General features: G+C 36.3%; 1 protein-coding gene across 5 annotated transcripts in view; it reads left to right on the top strand.

Moving 5' to 3' along the window:
• The window catches only part of LOC110019678 (RNA polymerase II C-terminal domain phosphatase-like 4), a 64431-nt gene extending 48876 nt beyond the window's left edge, over window positions 1–15555 (top strand). For 4 of the 5 annotated variants that reach the window (XM_020717450.1, XM_020717449.1, XM_020717451.1 and 1 more), the window contains 4 exons: window positions 12129–12677; window positions 14099–14287; window positions 14390–14428; window positions 15057–15555. In XM_020717450.1, coding sequence (XP_020573109.1) covers window positions 12129–12677; window positions 14099–14287; window positions 14390–14428; window positions 15057–15371 — 1092 coding nt within the window. In that variant the 3' untranslated portion in view covers window positions 15372–15555. The remainder of the gene's footprint in view (window positions 1–12128; window positions 12678–14098; window positions 14288–14389; window positions 14429–15056) is intronic. The other variant, XM_020717453.1, reaches the window with a different exon arrangement.
• Window positions 15556–15848: the final 293 nt, after the last annotated feature.

The following is a 15848-nucleotide window of genomic DNA, read 5'->3' as shown; positions in this document are numbered from 1 at the left end:
GAAGTCACACTTGTCTGTGATTCTCCCCGGCGCTTTTAAAACTGTCTCCCGTAGCTGTGTCTGGCATGACGCGAGCAAGAAATTCTGTAATCTGCTGTGGCATAACACTCTTTGGGAGGTCCCTGAAATCCTTGAACTCATTTTTCTTGAAAGCTTCAAAAGACAATCTATTAGTCAGAACACAAGTATAAATTGATAAAAGAAGTATTTAATTACAGTTTTATGCAATCAAGTGGTCTCAAAGTACTCAGTATACCAATCAACGAATCTGTCACTAAAAGAAGATAACATACCTTGTAAAACAAGGGTTTTTTGGGCTAAGAATTTATTTTTAACATTCTCTTAGAGATAATGAAGATGATGTCTAGATGTTATTGATGAAGATCACTGAAAAATACTCTTTCAAGCTTTCCTTAAAAGAAATTTTCAAGGCAAATCTAGGGATTATCAACCCAAAAAATAATTTCCACCACAACCCACAACACTGTCACCATAACCCACACGATAACAAAGAAATTTTCAAGGCAAATCTAGGGATTATCAACCAAAAAATAATTTCCACCACAACACAACCACCACAACCCACAGCCACCATAATCCACAACACAGCCACCACAACCCACATCCATCATAACCCACAACAGACACCAAAACCCACAACATAGCCACCATAACCCACAACACAACCACCACAACCCACACATATCACACTCACACAAAAAGACCTTATGAGAAATCTATATAGGCTCATTTGGCTGCTTAAAATTAGCAAAATATTTTCTGAATTTAAACCAATAAAATCATTTTACGTGTTGCAGCTTATTATTGTTTCGATGTTTAAGAATTTATTTTCAACCTTCTCCCAGAGATAATGAAGATGATGCCTACATGTTATTGATGATAATCATTGTAAAAACCTCTTTCAAGCTTCCCTTAAAGAAGTTCTCAAATAAATCTAAGGGCTATCAACCCAAAAATAATTTCCACTACTGCACATAACACAGCCACCAGCCACCAGCCACCACAACACAACCAACACATCACATTCACCAGAACCCACAACACAGCCACCAGAACCCACAACATAGCCACCACATCACAACCACCATAACCCACAACACAACCACCACAACCCAGAACCCACAGCATAGCCACCACAACACATCCACCATAACCCATAACCACCACACCACAAGCACAACCACCCCAACTATCGACCACCAAAAGCAGCAACAATCCACCACCACCAAATTCACAGTAAAGAGCATCACCCCATAAGCAATAAAGAAAATCCAACACCAATGCAATCGCAGGAAATGCGAAAACAAAATCGCATAAATTGCAAAATCTAGCATCAGTGAACAACCAATCGAAAATCAACGACCAAATAAAGCCCAGAAAACCATCGTAGTATCATGATGCCAGAGAAAAGTTGGAAGAGAATACCGCAGGCCGAAGGAGAGAATAGGATTCAAGCAGACACGAAGCACAACCCACGGATCAAACAAGAGGCGAGTGGGGAAGTTACCTCTAGGGTGATGAGAGGGAGAAGCTTGGTCGCGAGAGAGGGGAGGGAGAAGCTAGCCTTGGTCGTGAGAGGGGAGAGAGAAGCTCGAGAGGTTAGGGTAGTAAAAAACAGATGGGTGGTAAATACGAAATGCGGGCTGCGGGGTCCAACTCGGTGCTTGCGTTTCGTCTAAATTTATTAAAAATGTCACAGCGACGCGTTTTCCAAAAGAACCATAAAAATGAAAATGGTGGTTTGGGACCGCACTGTACAAAATAAGCGTCCCCAAACAGACCCTTAACTAGTCCGATCCTCCTCATCGGATTGACTGGAGTTGACTAGTCTAGTAATTTCAAAATAAATGCCCAAATCCTAAAATAAAAAATTATAAGTTCGAACCCAGCTTGTATGATACTCCTTTTCATAAGAATTAGATTTGATGAGTCTAGTAATCTTGAAATAAACATTCAAATCTAAAATAAAAATTTACAGTCCAAATCACATAGTTCGATACTCCTACCTATAAAAATAAGAGTTTACATGACTATACTTTGAAAAACGTAAATTAACAAAACTAAATGTTCCCTATTTTAAATGTTCAATACCTCGATGATGACCGTGTTGATATGAAGATTTCAATTGGAGGACTCAATCTTTTAAGTCAAGATTTTCAAAGTAACCAACCAAAATGTTCAAGCTAAAATTCAATCACTTAAACAAAATCTTATCCAGTCTTTGTAATAGTTGGCCGAGGGTGACAAATTTTTGATTAACTTCAGCTCACAAAGAGAGAATGTCATATCAAATGTATCAATATGTTCATAATAAAAGTAATTGCATGCCAGTAAGAACGTGGCTCGAGTCCTATGTTTGCATGATTCTGCTGACAAATGGCGCCACAAAATAGAGCTTACGACTAGAGCTCTTTGACCGAGTGGTTTTCGCCTAATGACACTCATTATATTAAAAAAAGGCTTGTGGCCCGTGTGTTTCTCAATGACTTTCACGCTTTGAGTTGTGAATCGTAAGGGTACAATTGCTTGGCATAAAATTTTATGTTAGTTAAGGTCGACTTAAATTTTTCTTCTTAAACAAACATTAACCCATGATCTATAGAATTTGGATGACGCAACCCATGGTTGCTGACAAGAATCATTTTGTCAGGTTGGGTTAACTACATCTTCTGATTAAGTAGATCAGGGACCACGATGACCTGAGATGATGGAACCACGAGATCTTGATCGGGTTTCGTCTTCGTTCCCCTACCATTCTCTTAAAGCTTTAAGTTGTGAATTCTACAAATTAAAATTTTAAGTGTGTTGCTATTATATGTTGAATATTCAATTATTAATGACTAATCTTAATCGAAAGTGCTCTCTCATTATCGGGAGAGGTAATTAACCACAGGGGCTTGTGCCTATAGGAAACCTCACTCCTGATTAAAAGGTCCTCATAAAATGTGGGTGAAATCTTTCGGTAGTGTCTTATCTACAATTCAATCTGCCTTCTGAAAACTCGACCTTCTAAAGCTCTCTTAACAAAACAAACTTAAAATAAATGTAGAGAGTTCTCGGGGAACGACCATGAATTTTCGAAGCCCACGAATTTTTGGCGACTTTGCCGGGGAAAGTTTTTTTTTCCATCTTTGGCTAATCATATATTTATTCACTATAATAGTAGCTTAAAAAAATAATAAAATATGATAAATGAAAAATTGATTTGCTTTCATTTATTATAATTACTCAAAGCTTGAATAGACTCTATTTGGTGGATATACCTGAGTTATGCAAGTAGCTCTTGAGTATTACAATCAATGCATATGCCTACCATGAGGAGTTCGATCATCTTCAGCCCACTCATGTTTGGCTTGCCAAATTGAAGCTTCGGCCTGGGAAAGAATCTTTTGGTGGTGGCTCAGCCTCAACGTTATTCCCACTAATGTTTGGTTGGCCTCGCGCGGGCTTTCTGATGTGAAGCAGTGCTCATGGGGATGTGATGGTGTGGAGAACACAAGTCTTTTTTCTACTGATTGTTTGTTATAGATTGCAGTTCTTGACAAACTAAAACATTGGGGGTTTGACATCCCAAGATTTCAAAGTATCGAGGAAGCCCTTGATTGCTTTAGCAAAATCTTGAAAAGGTGCACCTCCACAGTCATGCTTTACTGCAATGCGGTATACTTTTTTTGGCGTGCTAGGAACGTCAAAAAGCACGCCAAATTTCACTGCACCCCGACTACAATTGCCTCGAACTTGCTTGAAGTGCAATCAGATCCTCACTTTACTTCACAATCGGAGCACTGGGATGTTACCCAGTCGAACTGGCTGTCTACACGCCCCCATTGGAAGGTGTCGGAGGGAGATGGATTGACGAGATAATCACCACCTCAAAATAAGATATAACCGGAGCACCACAATCCGTCCTCAGATACAACCCTCACAAGGGAAGAGATGCATTGCAGTAGGAGCTCTAAAATCAAGAAACACAAAACGGAATCCTAAAGTGCTAAAACAACACACATATATATAGAGCAAAAGGAAAGAAGGAAATAGAAGAAGAGGGGAAAGGGGGTGATAGTTCCCTTAAATTGTTGAACGGTCTGGTAGGGCCTGGACCGAACCCTCAACTGAATTGGTTGGACAGACCGCTTCAACAGTCTGAGACCTCGTCAACCTCAAAGACCAGTCCCAAATGCTATGAGTCTTTCTTATCCGAATGACTGTGGATGAGAGTGTCGCCGAAGTAAAGAACTATGAACTTTCCACTATAAACACAGAACACCTGGTTCATGAACCTCATGAGCGAAGTATGTGCACTTGATAGCTCAAACTGCGTGACTGCCCAATTGTACATCTCTTCTCTGGTCTTTAAGGTCGTCTTCCACTAATCTTCTGGCCTCATCCCTATCTGATGATATTTGATGCTTAGGTCGATCTTTGAGAAGATAACGACTCCATGCAACTGGTTCAATAGATTGTCCAGGTGAGATATGGGAAACCTATACTTGATGATAATTTTGTTGATAGTTCGAGTTCTCGACTATCAATGCATGTCCTCCACGACCCATCATTCTTAGGCACTATCAAGGCTGAAACAACACATGGGCTTCTGCTCTCTCACCAATCCTCTCGCGATGAGATCGCGCACCTATGTTGCAACTCATACTCTGTTGGTTTCAGTTTGTAAGCTTGCCTGTTTGGTAACACCAATCCCAAAATAAGGTCAGGCTTACCGAATATCTCTAAGTGGGGGTAGACCTTCTGGTAGACTGTTGGTGATCACATCTTGAAATTTGGTCAGCAATGTCTGGATCATTTTTGGTTGCTCTGTTTCCCCCTCAGTACCTTCTATGACAGCCAAGGTTATTGCTATTGGGGCTTCTCATACTGATTGCATGAAGGTGGCACAAGGAATCACAGGCTTCTCGGCGACGTGCATCTTTACTCCTCCGGAATCCTTGTGGGCAAGAGAACAATGTGCTTCCTCTCATTTGTGAACGAGTAAGTGTTCTTGAACCCATCATGCCTAGTCTTACAATCGAACTGCCATGGTCTTCCCAATAGGATTTGACAGGTGCCCATGGGCACTTTGTCACACCACGCTTGGTCCTGTAGCTAATTTTCTATGGAGAACTCTACCAGGCACTACAGATCCACTCTTATCTTGTTATCCTTCCAACCATGTCAGAGAATAAACTGGGCGTGTTTCTATTTAGCCAGTTCCAACTTATTAACCATAACATTGGAGACCACATTCTTACAGCTCCCTATGTCAATGAGATTGTACACTTTCCCTCTCATGATACACCTGGTGCAAAAGATGCTATGCCTCAACCACAAGTGCTTCTTCTGAGATTCAGTCTGCAGCACCATCCTCACAACTAGCATCTCACCCACATCTCTCTAAAGTTGATACTCATCCCCTTGTTCTTCAGCTATCTCTTCGTCGTTCTCTTTCTCTATTGCACCCTACTTAGTAAAGGATACAGCTTGGCTCGTTGCATAATTGGAGGCGATGTGCTCATTTTTGTGGCATCAGAAGCATTTCCAAGCTGGAACTGTACCGAGTGTGTTGCTCTTCTAAGGCTTCTTCCCTATCTGATCTGTCTTGTCAGTTTCTGTTGTTTTAACCACTCCACTGAGTGTTCTCTTGTTGGGGCCTCCGCTTCTTCCCTCTCTGAGCTGCAAGGGGTTGTCTGAATGGAGAAAGGGTACCTCTTCTGATTCTGTTGTCTCTCCCATTTCAGTGCTTAAGGTTACACGTTTTTTAGTGTCTACTAGGTTTGCAGTTGGACCACATTACTGATAGCGGACTTCAAACCTCCTGGATACCTGACTTCAGTTCACATTTCAACTAAAGCTGCATAAATTCTATTGTGTACTCTTCCACTGATAGCTTATTCTTTTGCAAATAGTAGAGTTACTAGAAAATATCTTGGCATTTGTTCGGGGGTAGGCACTATTGCTGCATAGCCTTCTTTATCTTCTCCCAAGAAATGATTTTGTCACGTCCTCTTTGTTTCTCCACCTCCAGGTTCTCCCACCACAAAGAGGCATTCTTCGCCAGCCTGTGACGGCGAGCTTCACTCTTTTATCATTGGGCACGCTATTGTATTCAAGTATCCACTCAACATTTTGCATCCACTTAAGAAAATCATCTGGATTCATCCTTTCGTCGAAGTTTGGTAGGTACATCTTAACTTCCAGATCTCTGTGCCCTCCAACAGGCATTTTCTCTCTTGGCATCCTCTGATGTTGAATTCTAAAACATTCGAGTCAATCCTCAACTTAAGTAAAGTCATCCCTATGTAAGGGTTCAACTGTTTCGACCCTCCTTCGCAGATCTCACTATTACGTTCTACCTTAATCTCACACATGGTCCTTTCCTCGATGGTATCAAGTCATTGTAGCACTTGGCAGAGTATTCGTTGTACCGCCCATGATAAAGTACTGATTAGGTTCTGGCAATTGCCTTCTCGACAACATGATTAGGGTTTAGTGCTGGATAGATGGAAGGAGGTGTGTTGGGTGGGGAAAGAAAAATTTTTTGGGGGGGTAGAGAGAAGTTTTGGTCTAGAAATCCTAGAATAAGATTAGGTTTATGCCAACTTTGATACCAAATGATACCGAAGTTAATCCAATCAACAACAAACACATACTATTATTACTGAAAAAGCCACTAGGAAGTACAACGACATATTGAAAGGGAAACAACAACAACAAGGACACGACAATCCCAACTCGACCGGTATTGTGAAGACGGTGATTGGTGGAGGGTTATCAGCTGACAATATCAAGAGATAGAGTATAGGGGACCAACATGGTTGGTGGCTGATTTACAATATCAAGAGATAGAGTATAGGGGACCAACATGGTTGGTGGCTGATTTGCGGTGGGCTGAAGGGGGTGGTGGCTGGACAGGGCAGAGAGATGTTGGCAGATGCTAAGGTGTAGATAAATGGTGGGAGGCCACAATGAGGACAACAGAGGACTCTTGGAAGCAAGCCAATATGGAGCTGACAGTAAGGTATGCGACCAACATAAGGATGGAAAGGGGTGGCAGGTTGGAGGATGAGGAGCAGAGGGAGGAATGGTTCTGGGGATGCAAGGAACGGAAGATACACATCACCTTAGTACGAGTTCCAGACGTAGCACTTTCTCCCTGTCAGTTACATCCCTAAAAGGGATACTTTGGAGACATCAAGCTCTCTTGACAAGAAACAAAAAAGTATGATAACTCTAGAGCACACAAAATAACATATGAATACTATTTGGCAATTAAAGAGTGGCTCACTTCTTAGGGGTTAGAAACAAAGAAGTTTTGTACTATCAGCTTATTGTATATTGAATGGTAAGGTTCCATTGACCGGACATCAATAAAAAATGCAAACATATGACCAAGTATTTAAGAGTTATATGATATAATATTTGAGGGTGGGGATATCGGAAATGAAAACTTTCAACTGTCTCAGTGAGTTTTACCACTCTTATGAATGTATCCGTGTCTTTTTAGTACTCTGCAAGGATGCGTTACTCACAGATTTACATTAATACCAAGAATCATCATATAATCAATATCATTTTGCTCAAAAACTATTTTAATGTGCTCATTGGAGACACTGATACTATATCCAATGCTTCACCATTAGATTATCTCCCATGTTCTTATACTCTATAAACCTGGTTTTGCTAATTTCAGGTGAACTGTCTTAATAATCCTTGAACTTTACTGTGATTAAATGATTGATGTGAAGCAATTTTGATGGAAACGACTAAAGAGTTGTAATGATATCTATAGAATATTATTTCAAAATATCCCATCATCACTAGTCTTGTCGTAAACTCTTTGGAGTCGGTTATAGGAATCATTATTTTTCATTGATTGCATTGTATAATGTATATTATAAACTATGTCTCAGCATAATTGTGTCATTGAATTTTGTGTTAAATCTATAAATATTTCAAAACTTCTCATCCATAAATGTTTTGGTGATTTTCTTACTGCAATCTCCCTATTTTTAGCGTAGGAGATGCAGCAAATATCTTTTTTCACAAATATTCCCACTTTTAATGTCACTAGTTGGCCCTCTTTTTTACCTGTGCTAGAGTTGATGCCATGCTTTGTCAGGCTTAACTTGAAACCTGAGCAATGAAGGATGGCTGCAATATGCCCTAGTAGTTGGTTGTTGGAAATTGGTTGGTGGCATAGATGCAAGTTAATACACTTTTGAAAAAGGAGAATAATGTCTCGAAGTATACAACAAAAATAACAATAAAGCAAAAGGAGAATAATGTCTCGAAGTATACAACAAAAACAACAATTGGGGTTGGCTACATGAATTCTTTCTCTCCATTGCCTCCTATTTAGTGCCATATTTTCATTTAGTTCTAATAAATTAAGATCATTTTTTTATACAATAAGCCCAAGTTTTCAGAGGTTTACCTCTGCCTTTCTTAACATAAGTCGAATCTAGAACATTTACTCTCCTAATCGGATCATTAGATAGATGACGTTTAATGTGACAAAACCATCTAAGACGACTTTCTCTAATTTTGTCCGTCACAGGAACTACACCTACCACATCACGGATATTCATTTCGCATTTTGACTCTAAGTGTAAAGCCACTAAAACACCTAATCATTCTCATCTCGGCAACACTTAACTTAGTATTATGCTTCTCTTTTAAAGGCCAACATTCAGCGCCATAGAGCATTGCAGGTCTCACCACCGTCTTATATAATTTTCCTTTCAATCTAAGCGGTACTTTCACACAAAAGGCTTGAAGCATTTCTCCACTTCAACCAACCAACTTGAATTCTACTATTAACATCCCCATCTATATCACCATCACGCTGAACAACAGACCCCAGACCCGAGATATCTAAATCGTCGATATCTAAATCGTCCACACCTTTTAATAATTTGATCACCCAAAGTTACACTTCTATCACTAGAGCTACTACAACTAAAATTACATTCCATGTATACGGTTTCATTCAGTTTTAGTTCTACTCAAATGAAGGCCTTTAGACTCCAATGTAGACCTCCATAATTCAAGTTTTTTCTGGGCTTTTTCTCTTGTCTTATCCACGAGAAGGATATCATCAGTGAAAAGCATACGCCAAGGTGCATCCTCCTGTAAATATCCAGTAAGACCATCCATAACTAAAGCAAAAAGATATTGGCTTAAAGCAGATTTCTGATGTAATCCAACAGAAATAAGAAATATTTGGTCAATCCTCCTTCAGTTCGAACATAAGTAACAGCTCTAGTATACATATCTTTAATGACTTGAATATAAGTCATATCAACACCTTACTTCTCAAGAACTCTCCAAAGGATGTCTCTTGGAACCTTATCGTAAGCTTTTTCTAAATCAAATGTAGATTCTCCTTATTATCTCTGAACTTCTCCATCAAACCTCTCAATAAATGTATAGCTTCCATAATAGACATGCCCAACATAAATCCAAATTGATTATGAGAAATCTTTGTAATACATCTTAAACTATGTTCAATTACCCTCTCCCATAATTTTAAAGTTTGACACATCAACTTAATTCATCTATAATTTGCACACTCTTGTGCATCATCTTCATTTTTAAAAATAGGGACCAAAATACTCTTCCTCCACTCCTCAGACATCTTTTTAGTTTTTAAAATAATATTAAAGAGTTTAGTAAGCCAAGAAACTCCCAAATCTCCTAAATATTTCCATACTTCAATTGGGGTATCATCAAGTCCTACAAACTTTCCACTCTTAGTTTTCTTTAAAGCTTTAAAGCCTACTCAATTTCTTTTTTACTAATGCGATGATAAAAATGAAACTTTATTATTATTATTAACGATACTAAGGTCACTAAGGTCGATCATATTCTTAGAAACTTCATTAAAAGATTTATCAAAATAACTCACCCACCTATGTTGAATATCTTTTTCTAAGAAAAATGCTTTTTGATTTTTTTCTTTAATACACTTTACTTGAGTTAAATCTTTTCTTTTCTTTTCTCTTTGTTTGGTCTGTTTATACATATATTTTTCACCCTCCTTAGTATCTAATCTATTATAAAGATAATTAAAAACATAATTTTTAGCATCATAGATTGTTCTTTGAGACTCCCTATGGATCGTTTGATATTTTTTCTAATTCTCTTAGCATTTACATTTAAACCAATTTTTATAACAATTTTTTATATTTTATCTTTTCCTGTATATTATTTTTCCACAACCAACTATTTTTATTTAAAATTTTTTTTATGTTGATTCTCGAAGTACATCTTTTGCTACTTGTTTAATAGTATTTGTTATTTTATCCCACAGCGTTTGCTTCATCATGAACATCCCAAAATTTGAAATCTTGAATTTTACTAATAAAAATAATTTTATTTGTGTCTTTTAGGTTTCTCAATCTAATTCTACGATTATGAGTCATAATATTCTTTATTTTACAATTATTCATCTTAAAATCTAGAACTAATAAACGATGTTGGGTACTTAAATTCTCACTTGGAATGACCTTACAATCTTTACAATCTCGACGATCTATTATTCTCATAAGAAAATAATCAATTTGTGTTTTATTAGATCCGTTCTTATAAGTAATAAGATGTTCATCTTTTTTCTTGAATAAAGTATTAGTAATAACAAAATCATACGCTAAAGAAAAATCTAAAATAGCTTTACCTAAGGTTTCGTAATAAAAAAAGCATACCCTAAAGAAAAATCTAAAATAACTTTACCTTCTTCATTAGTCACTCAAAAAACGTAGTCACCATGAATATTTTTTAATCTTCTATCACTCTACCAACATGTCCATTTAAATCTACTCCAATAAAAAATTCTTTCTTCAGGAGGTATCATTTGTATCAAGTATTTTAAGTCATTCCAGAATTTATCTTTAGACCCTATATCTAAACTTACTTGAGGAGCATAAGCACTTATAATATTAAAAATCTTAGTATCGATAATAATCTTAAGAGTTATAATTCGATCTCCAACTCTATTAATTTTTAAAACATTATCTTTCAAACTCTTATCTATAATCACACCTATACTATTTCTATTGCGACTCTTACCAGAATACAAAAGTATAAACCTAAGTTATCAATCTCCTTAGCCTTTTCTCCAACCCATTTAGTTTCTTGAATACATAAGATATTAATCTTTCTAAGAATCATAATATAAACTAATTTCATTAATTTACTATTGAGAGTACCTATATTTCTGGATCCTATCCTAATATTAATTTCATTAGTTTCATAGATTAAATTTTTTACCCACATCCTTCCGTAATGTGGGAATCCTTGTTTATTTGACGCTACACCCGAGCACCGGTGTAGCAGCTCTTGCACACTTTTCACTATATTCAAGCTATACAGCGTATCACTTCCAGACAATGCCCTAACATTTACACAATGATTTAAAAGAAATGATCAAAAGAAGGATTCATGTCATGATTTTTTCGACAAGTTTTACGCTGGCTGGCGACTACCTAACGCAACCCTCCACTTTTCACATTCGTATTGGGACCGGCAATGACAGTGTTATTGTCTATAAGTATGTTTTCCTAAAATTACCTTGGGCTGCTTGTTTTCAAGTAGGATGTGAATATTTGCTTTGGAAACAAACCTTGCAAATAGCTTTTAAGATTTTTTTCTTAATATTTTTTTGTTGGGGAGGTTAACTGCCAAAGCAAAAATTTGTTGCAGGTGGATTGGATCTCAAGAGTTAGACGACTTATAAAATCATTTCCAATTACAGTTTCAGTTTTCTTTTTGTGTTTAGCATAATTCAAAATCTGTTTGACCATTGCTGTAACCTTTTTGGCACTGCTAGATTTTTGTTAGGGCGAAAGTATAACAAATCCATACTAAGTTGAGCAATCTTTTCGGTTCAAGCTTGTATGTTATACCCTGTTTGAGGGTTTGAGTTATGCTGACTCAATTCCAGAAAATTAATTGTTTAACGAAAGAGAATTTAACTTCGCCATATTATAACTTATTTTTTTCTCTTTATTGAATTTTGCTTACTCCATCCGATTGTCTTTATGAAGTTACATGATCCTTATATACAAAAAGTTATTTTCACCGAGTTTTATCTGCATAAATATGCCACATTTTAGGATTTAAGGCTTGGCAGTAGGGAAATTGATAGACTGCGTGGAGCAGATCTGAAGAAGCTGTTACGCGAGAAAAAACTCGTGCTGATCTTAGATTTGGACCACACGCTGCTCAACTCAACAAGTCTTGCTGATGTCTCTGACGAAGAACAATACTTGTTAAGACAAGCAGAATCGTCTCAGAGTATATTTTTTTCTCATAAATGGCTTAATAATACATCATTTTCTAATAATTTAACTTTTCTCTTGGTGACTTTTTTAGATGATGCGAAGAAAAGCTTGTTGAAACTGGATCATTTGCACACGCTAACTAAGTTGAGGCCCTTTGTCCATGACTTCTTGAAAGAAGCAAATACCATGTTTGAGATGTATATATATACTATGGCAGAGCGGTCTTATGCGGTGGAAATTGCGAAGCATCTTGATCCCGAGAATGTGTACTTTAACTCCAAAGTGATATCACAAGCTGATTCAACAATAAAATATCAGAAAGGACTTGATGTTGTATTGGGAGCAGATAACCTTGTAGTGATTCTTGACGATACAAAGTTTGTAAGTGATGATTTCCACTTAACACTGACCATCATAATGTTTTTGTTTATATGGTGGTGTTCTTGCGTTTTATCGTTTCTTTTTAAGGAAATTTACATTTGCAGCACACAATTCTTATGTATTTATGTATCTCATAACTAAACTTTCATATACATAGCCTTTATGTGCTTTAAATATATGCATGAAAAGGTGTAGTTCACTTTTAAAAAGTGGTAATAGTATTATTTTTGATGTAAGATTTTAAAGATGTGTTTTGTGTAAATATGAAAGATTTAAGTGTGAGATATGTGCATAAGAATTGTGTGCTATGTATGTAAGTGCCCTCCCTATCTTTTTATAATGCACACATCAAACATGCATGTATGTATGTATGAATAAATGTTAATATTGACCATGGTTTAGAAAACCAGTCCGAACCGTCTGGTTCGACTGGTTTTGGGTTGGCTTAATAACCGCCCCTGAATCAAATCGAATTGAACTGGTTCGAACCGAGGAGCGGCAAAAACCAGCCTGTTTGACCTCTAAACCGGCCATAACAAATATTAATAATTTATTTTAAAGGAATTTTAAAAGCCTAAAATAAGATGACAAAGACACATGATGGAAGACCAGTGTGTTATTGTTGTACCTTTCCCATACTCTCTCATGCCTTTCAATATAAAGGGAAATGTATAACTAAATATTTAAAGATGTGGGAGTAAACTATAAAAACTAAATTTAATAATATGTTTCCTTGCCCTTATATCTGCACAAAGTTTTTGCTTTTTTATATTATTTTCTTTTATATATATATATATAGTTCATTATTAATCTTAATAATAAGTTACAACATTTAATTTCTATTCATTATAAAATTGGGAAGATTTACATCATTACATGCATATCACTCGATTGTTATCTATTTACATATCTAACACCTAAACTTTAGTTTTTACGAACATGCCGCCTTACCTGTGAATGAAAAGGTGAATTTCAGTTTTTAAAAATATAAAAAGTTGTACTTTTGATGTGATATGAAAGATTTGGGTGGTATAAATGTAAAGACAAAGAATAGATGTTAGATATGTAAATACATAAGACATGGGTGGTATGTATAAAAATGCCCCTAAGATATTTCAAAAATTATTATAGTGCGATTTTTATACTTCATATTAAATTTTTGTTAAATTAGTGGTTATCTGCTTTTAAAATAACATGCTAAAATTATTATGTTGTTGGTTATTTAAATATTGAGATATTTATTTTTTATTTCACAATCAAATTTTTTTTAAATTACATCATTTTTGTCACATTTAAATAAATTTATAGTGTAGTGCGCCTTCAGGTTGAACCTTGAACCTCTTCCTTTACGTGTTTAATGTGCAGTCCTGTTTTCTGAACCTTCATATTGACAGCTATATTTTGGTATCTGATTTAATCAGGTCTGGAAAAGACATCTAGAAAACTTGATCTGGATGGAGAAGTATCATTTCTTTGCTTCTAGTTGCCGATTATTTGGTGTAGGCTCTAAATCTTTATCACAATTGAAGCAAGATGAAAGAGATTCTGATGGAGCTCTTGCCAATATTCTTGGTGTCCTCAAGCGTGCTCACCAGATGTTTTTTGATCCGGTTAGTACTTTGTAATATAATTTAGTATTTTATGTGATTTATTTAATCAAAACGACTTTTTGACAGTTCTTTAATCATTTTACTGGTTTTTTGTTTGTTTAGGAGCTTGGTACTGATCTTGAATGCAGAGATGTCAGACAGGTATAGATTAACCTTCATGCTTAATGTTATTAGCTCTCTGCTCAATCCCCATATTGCTTGACATTCTATTCCTGAGACCCGTCACACCCGGTTGGTTTATCTGCTTATGTTCGCTTGCTGAATTCTTGTTTCATTTTGATTCTTAAGCGTTGTTTGGTTTGCTATAAAGGAATGCAATGTAATGGAAGATTTATATACATACCACTCAATTCTTATGTATTTACATGTCTAATATCTATACTTTTATTTTTGCATATACGCCGTTTAACCTTTGCATGAAAGGTTGTATTTCACAGTGGAATTTTTTATGTGATATAAGGTTTTGGTGGTATAAATGTTAAAAGTAAACTTCAGGTGTTAGATATGTAAAAACATAAGAGTTGGGTGGTATATATATAAATGTCATGTAAAATATTTAAGGAGGTATTTGATTAGTTGTAAAATAAATGCAGGAGTGCACTTTTTCACATACAGTTTCAAGTAAAATAAAATCAATATATAACTTGATGATTGGTGGCTGACCACGACGGTCTATAGCAGGCTGTCCGGGCTGCTGCCGTTGGTTAAAAAAATTTTCTAATTTCTTTTTGTTTTTGCTGGATTAAAATGCAATTTTTGTTTTGTCTAGGTTCTTAAAACAATCAAGCAGGAAATCCTGCAGGGCTGTGTTATTGTTTTCTCCAGACTCTACTCATCCACGTCCCAGCCAGAGGAGGAGGGGATCTGGAAGATGGCAGAAGAATTGGGAGCCATTTGCATCAAGGAGGTCGATGATTCTGTGACACACATTGTTTCTTCGGATGCAGGAACTCAGAAGTCTCGTTGGGCCTTGAAAAATAACAAATTTTTGGTTAATCCTTATTGGATTCATGCAGCAGTTTTCTTGTGGCGCAGGCAGCCTGAGGGGAATTTCCCTGTCCGTAATTCACAAGAGAAACCTTAGAAACTTTTGCTTTTTTTGCTGTATAGATTATGACAGAATTTGCAGATTTGCACATATGATTCTCTTCGATTTTTTTTTTTTAAATAGCTATAGTTGGAGTATAGATGGATTTATTGTAGAAACAGTTAGAAACCGCTGTTTTATTGATTATAGCGCTTTGGTTATATCAGACAGCATTTTGACATATTTAGTGCTGTGTTTTGTTATAAATTGAATGATTTTTCAGTCACAATGAGGTGGTTGCATAAAGTGATTGTGATATTTTGATGAAAAACTATGGTGGTGTGGTAAGCTGTCCATCATATTTGCAAGATAATATATACGTAAAAGTTTTTCAATGATAAATTATCTGAATCATTTTGCCTGTAAACATTGAAGTTCAGGTGTTAGATGTATGTTTATCGGAATTATATGGTATGTAAGAATTATTGTTCCAAAATCTAAGATGTTACAGGCTATCAAAGGACACTGTGTTTT

Source organism: Phalaenopsis equestris, unplaced genomic scaffold (genome assembly GCF_001263595.1).
Source record: "Phalaenopsis equestris unplaced genomic scaffold, ASM126359v1 Scaffold000068, whole genome shotgun sequence".
Classification (NCBI taxonomy): Eukaryota; Viridiplantae; Streptophyta; class Magnoliopsida; order Asparagales; family Orchidaceae; genus Phalaenopsis; species Phalaenopsis equestris.
The sequence above is the reverse complement of the archived record's forward strand: the minus strand, read 5'-3'. Positions and strand labels throughout refer to the sequence as shown.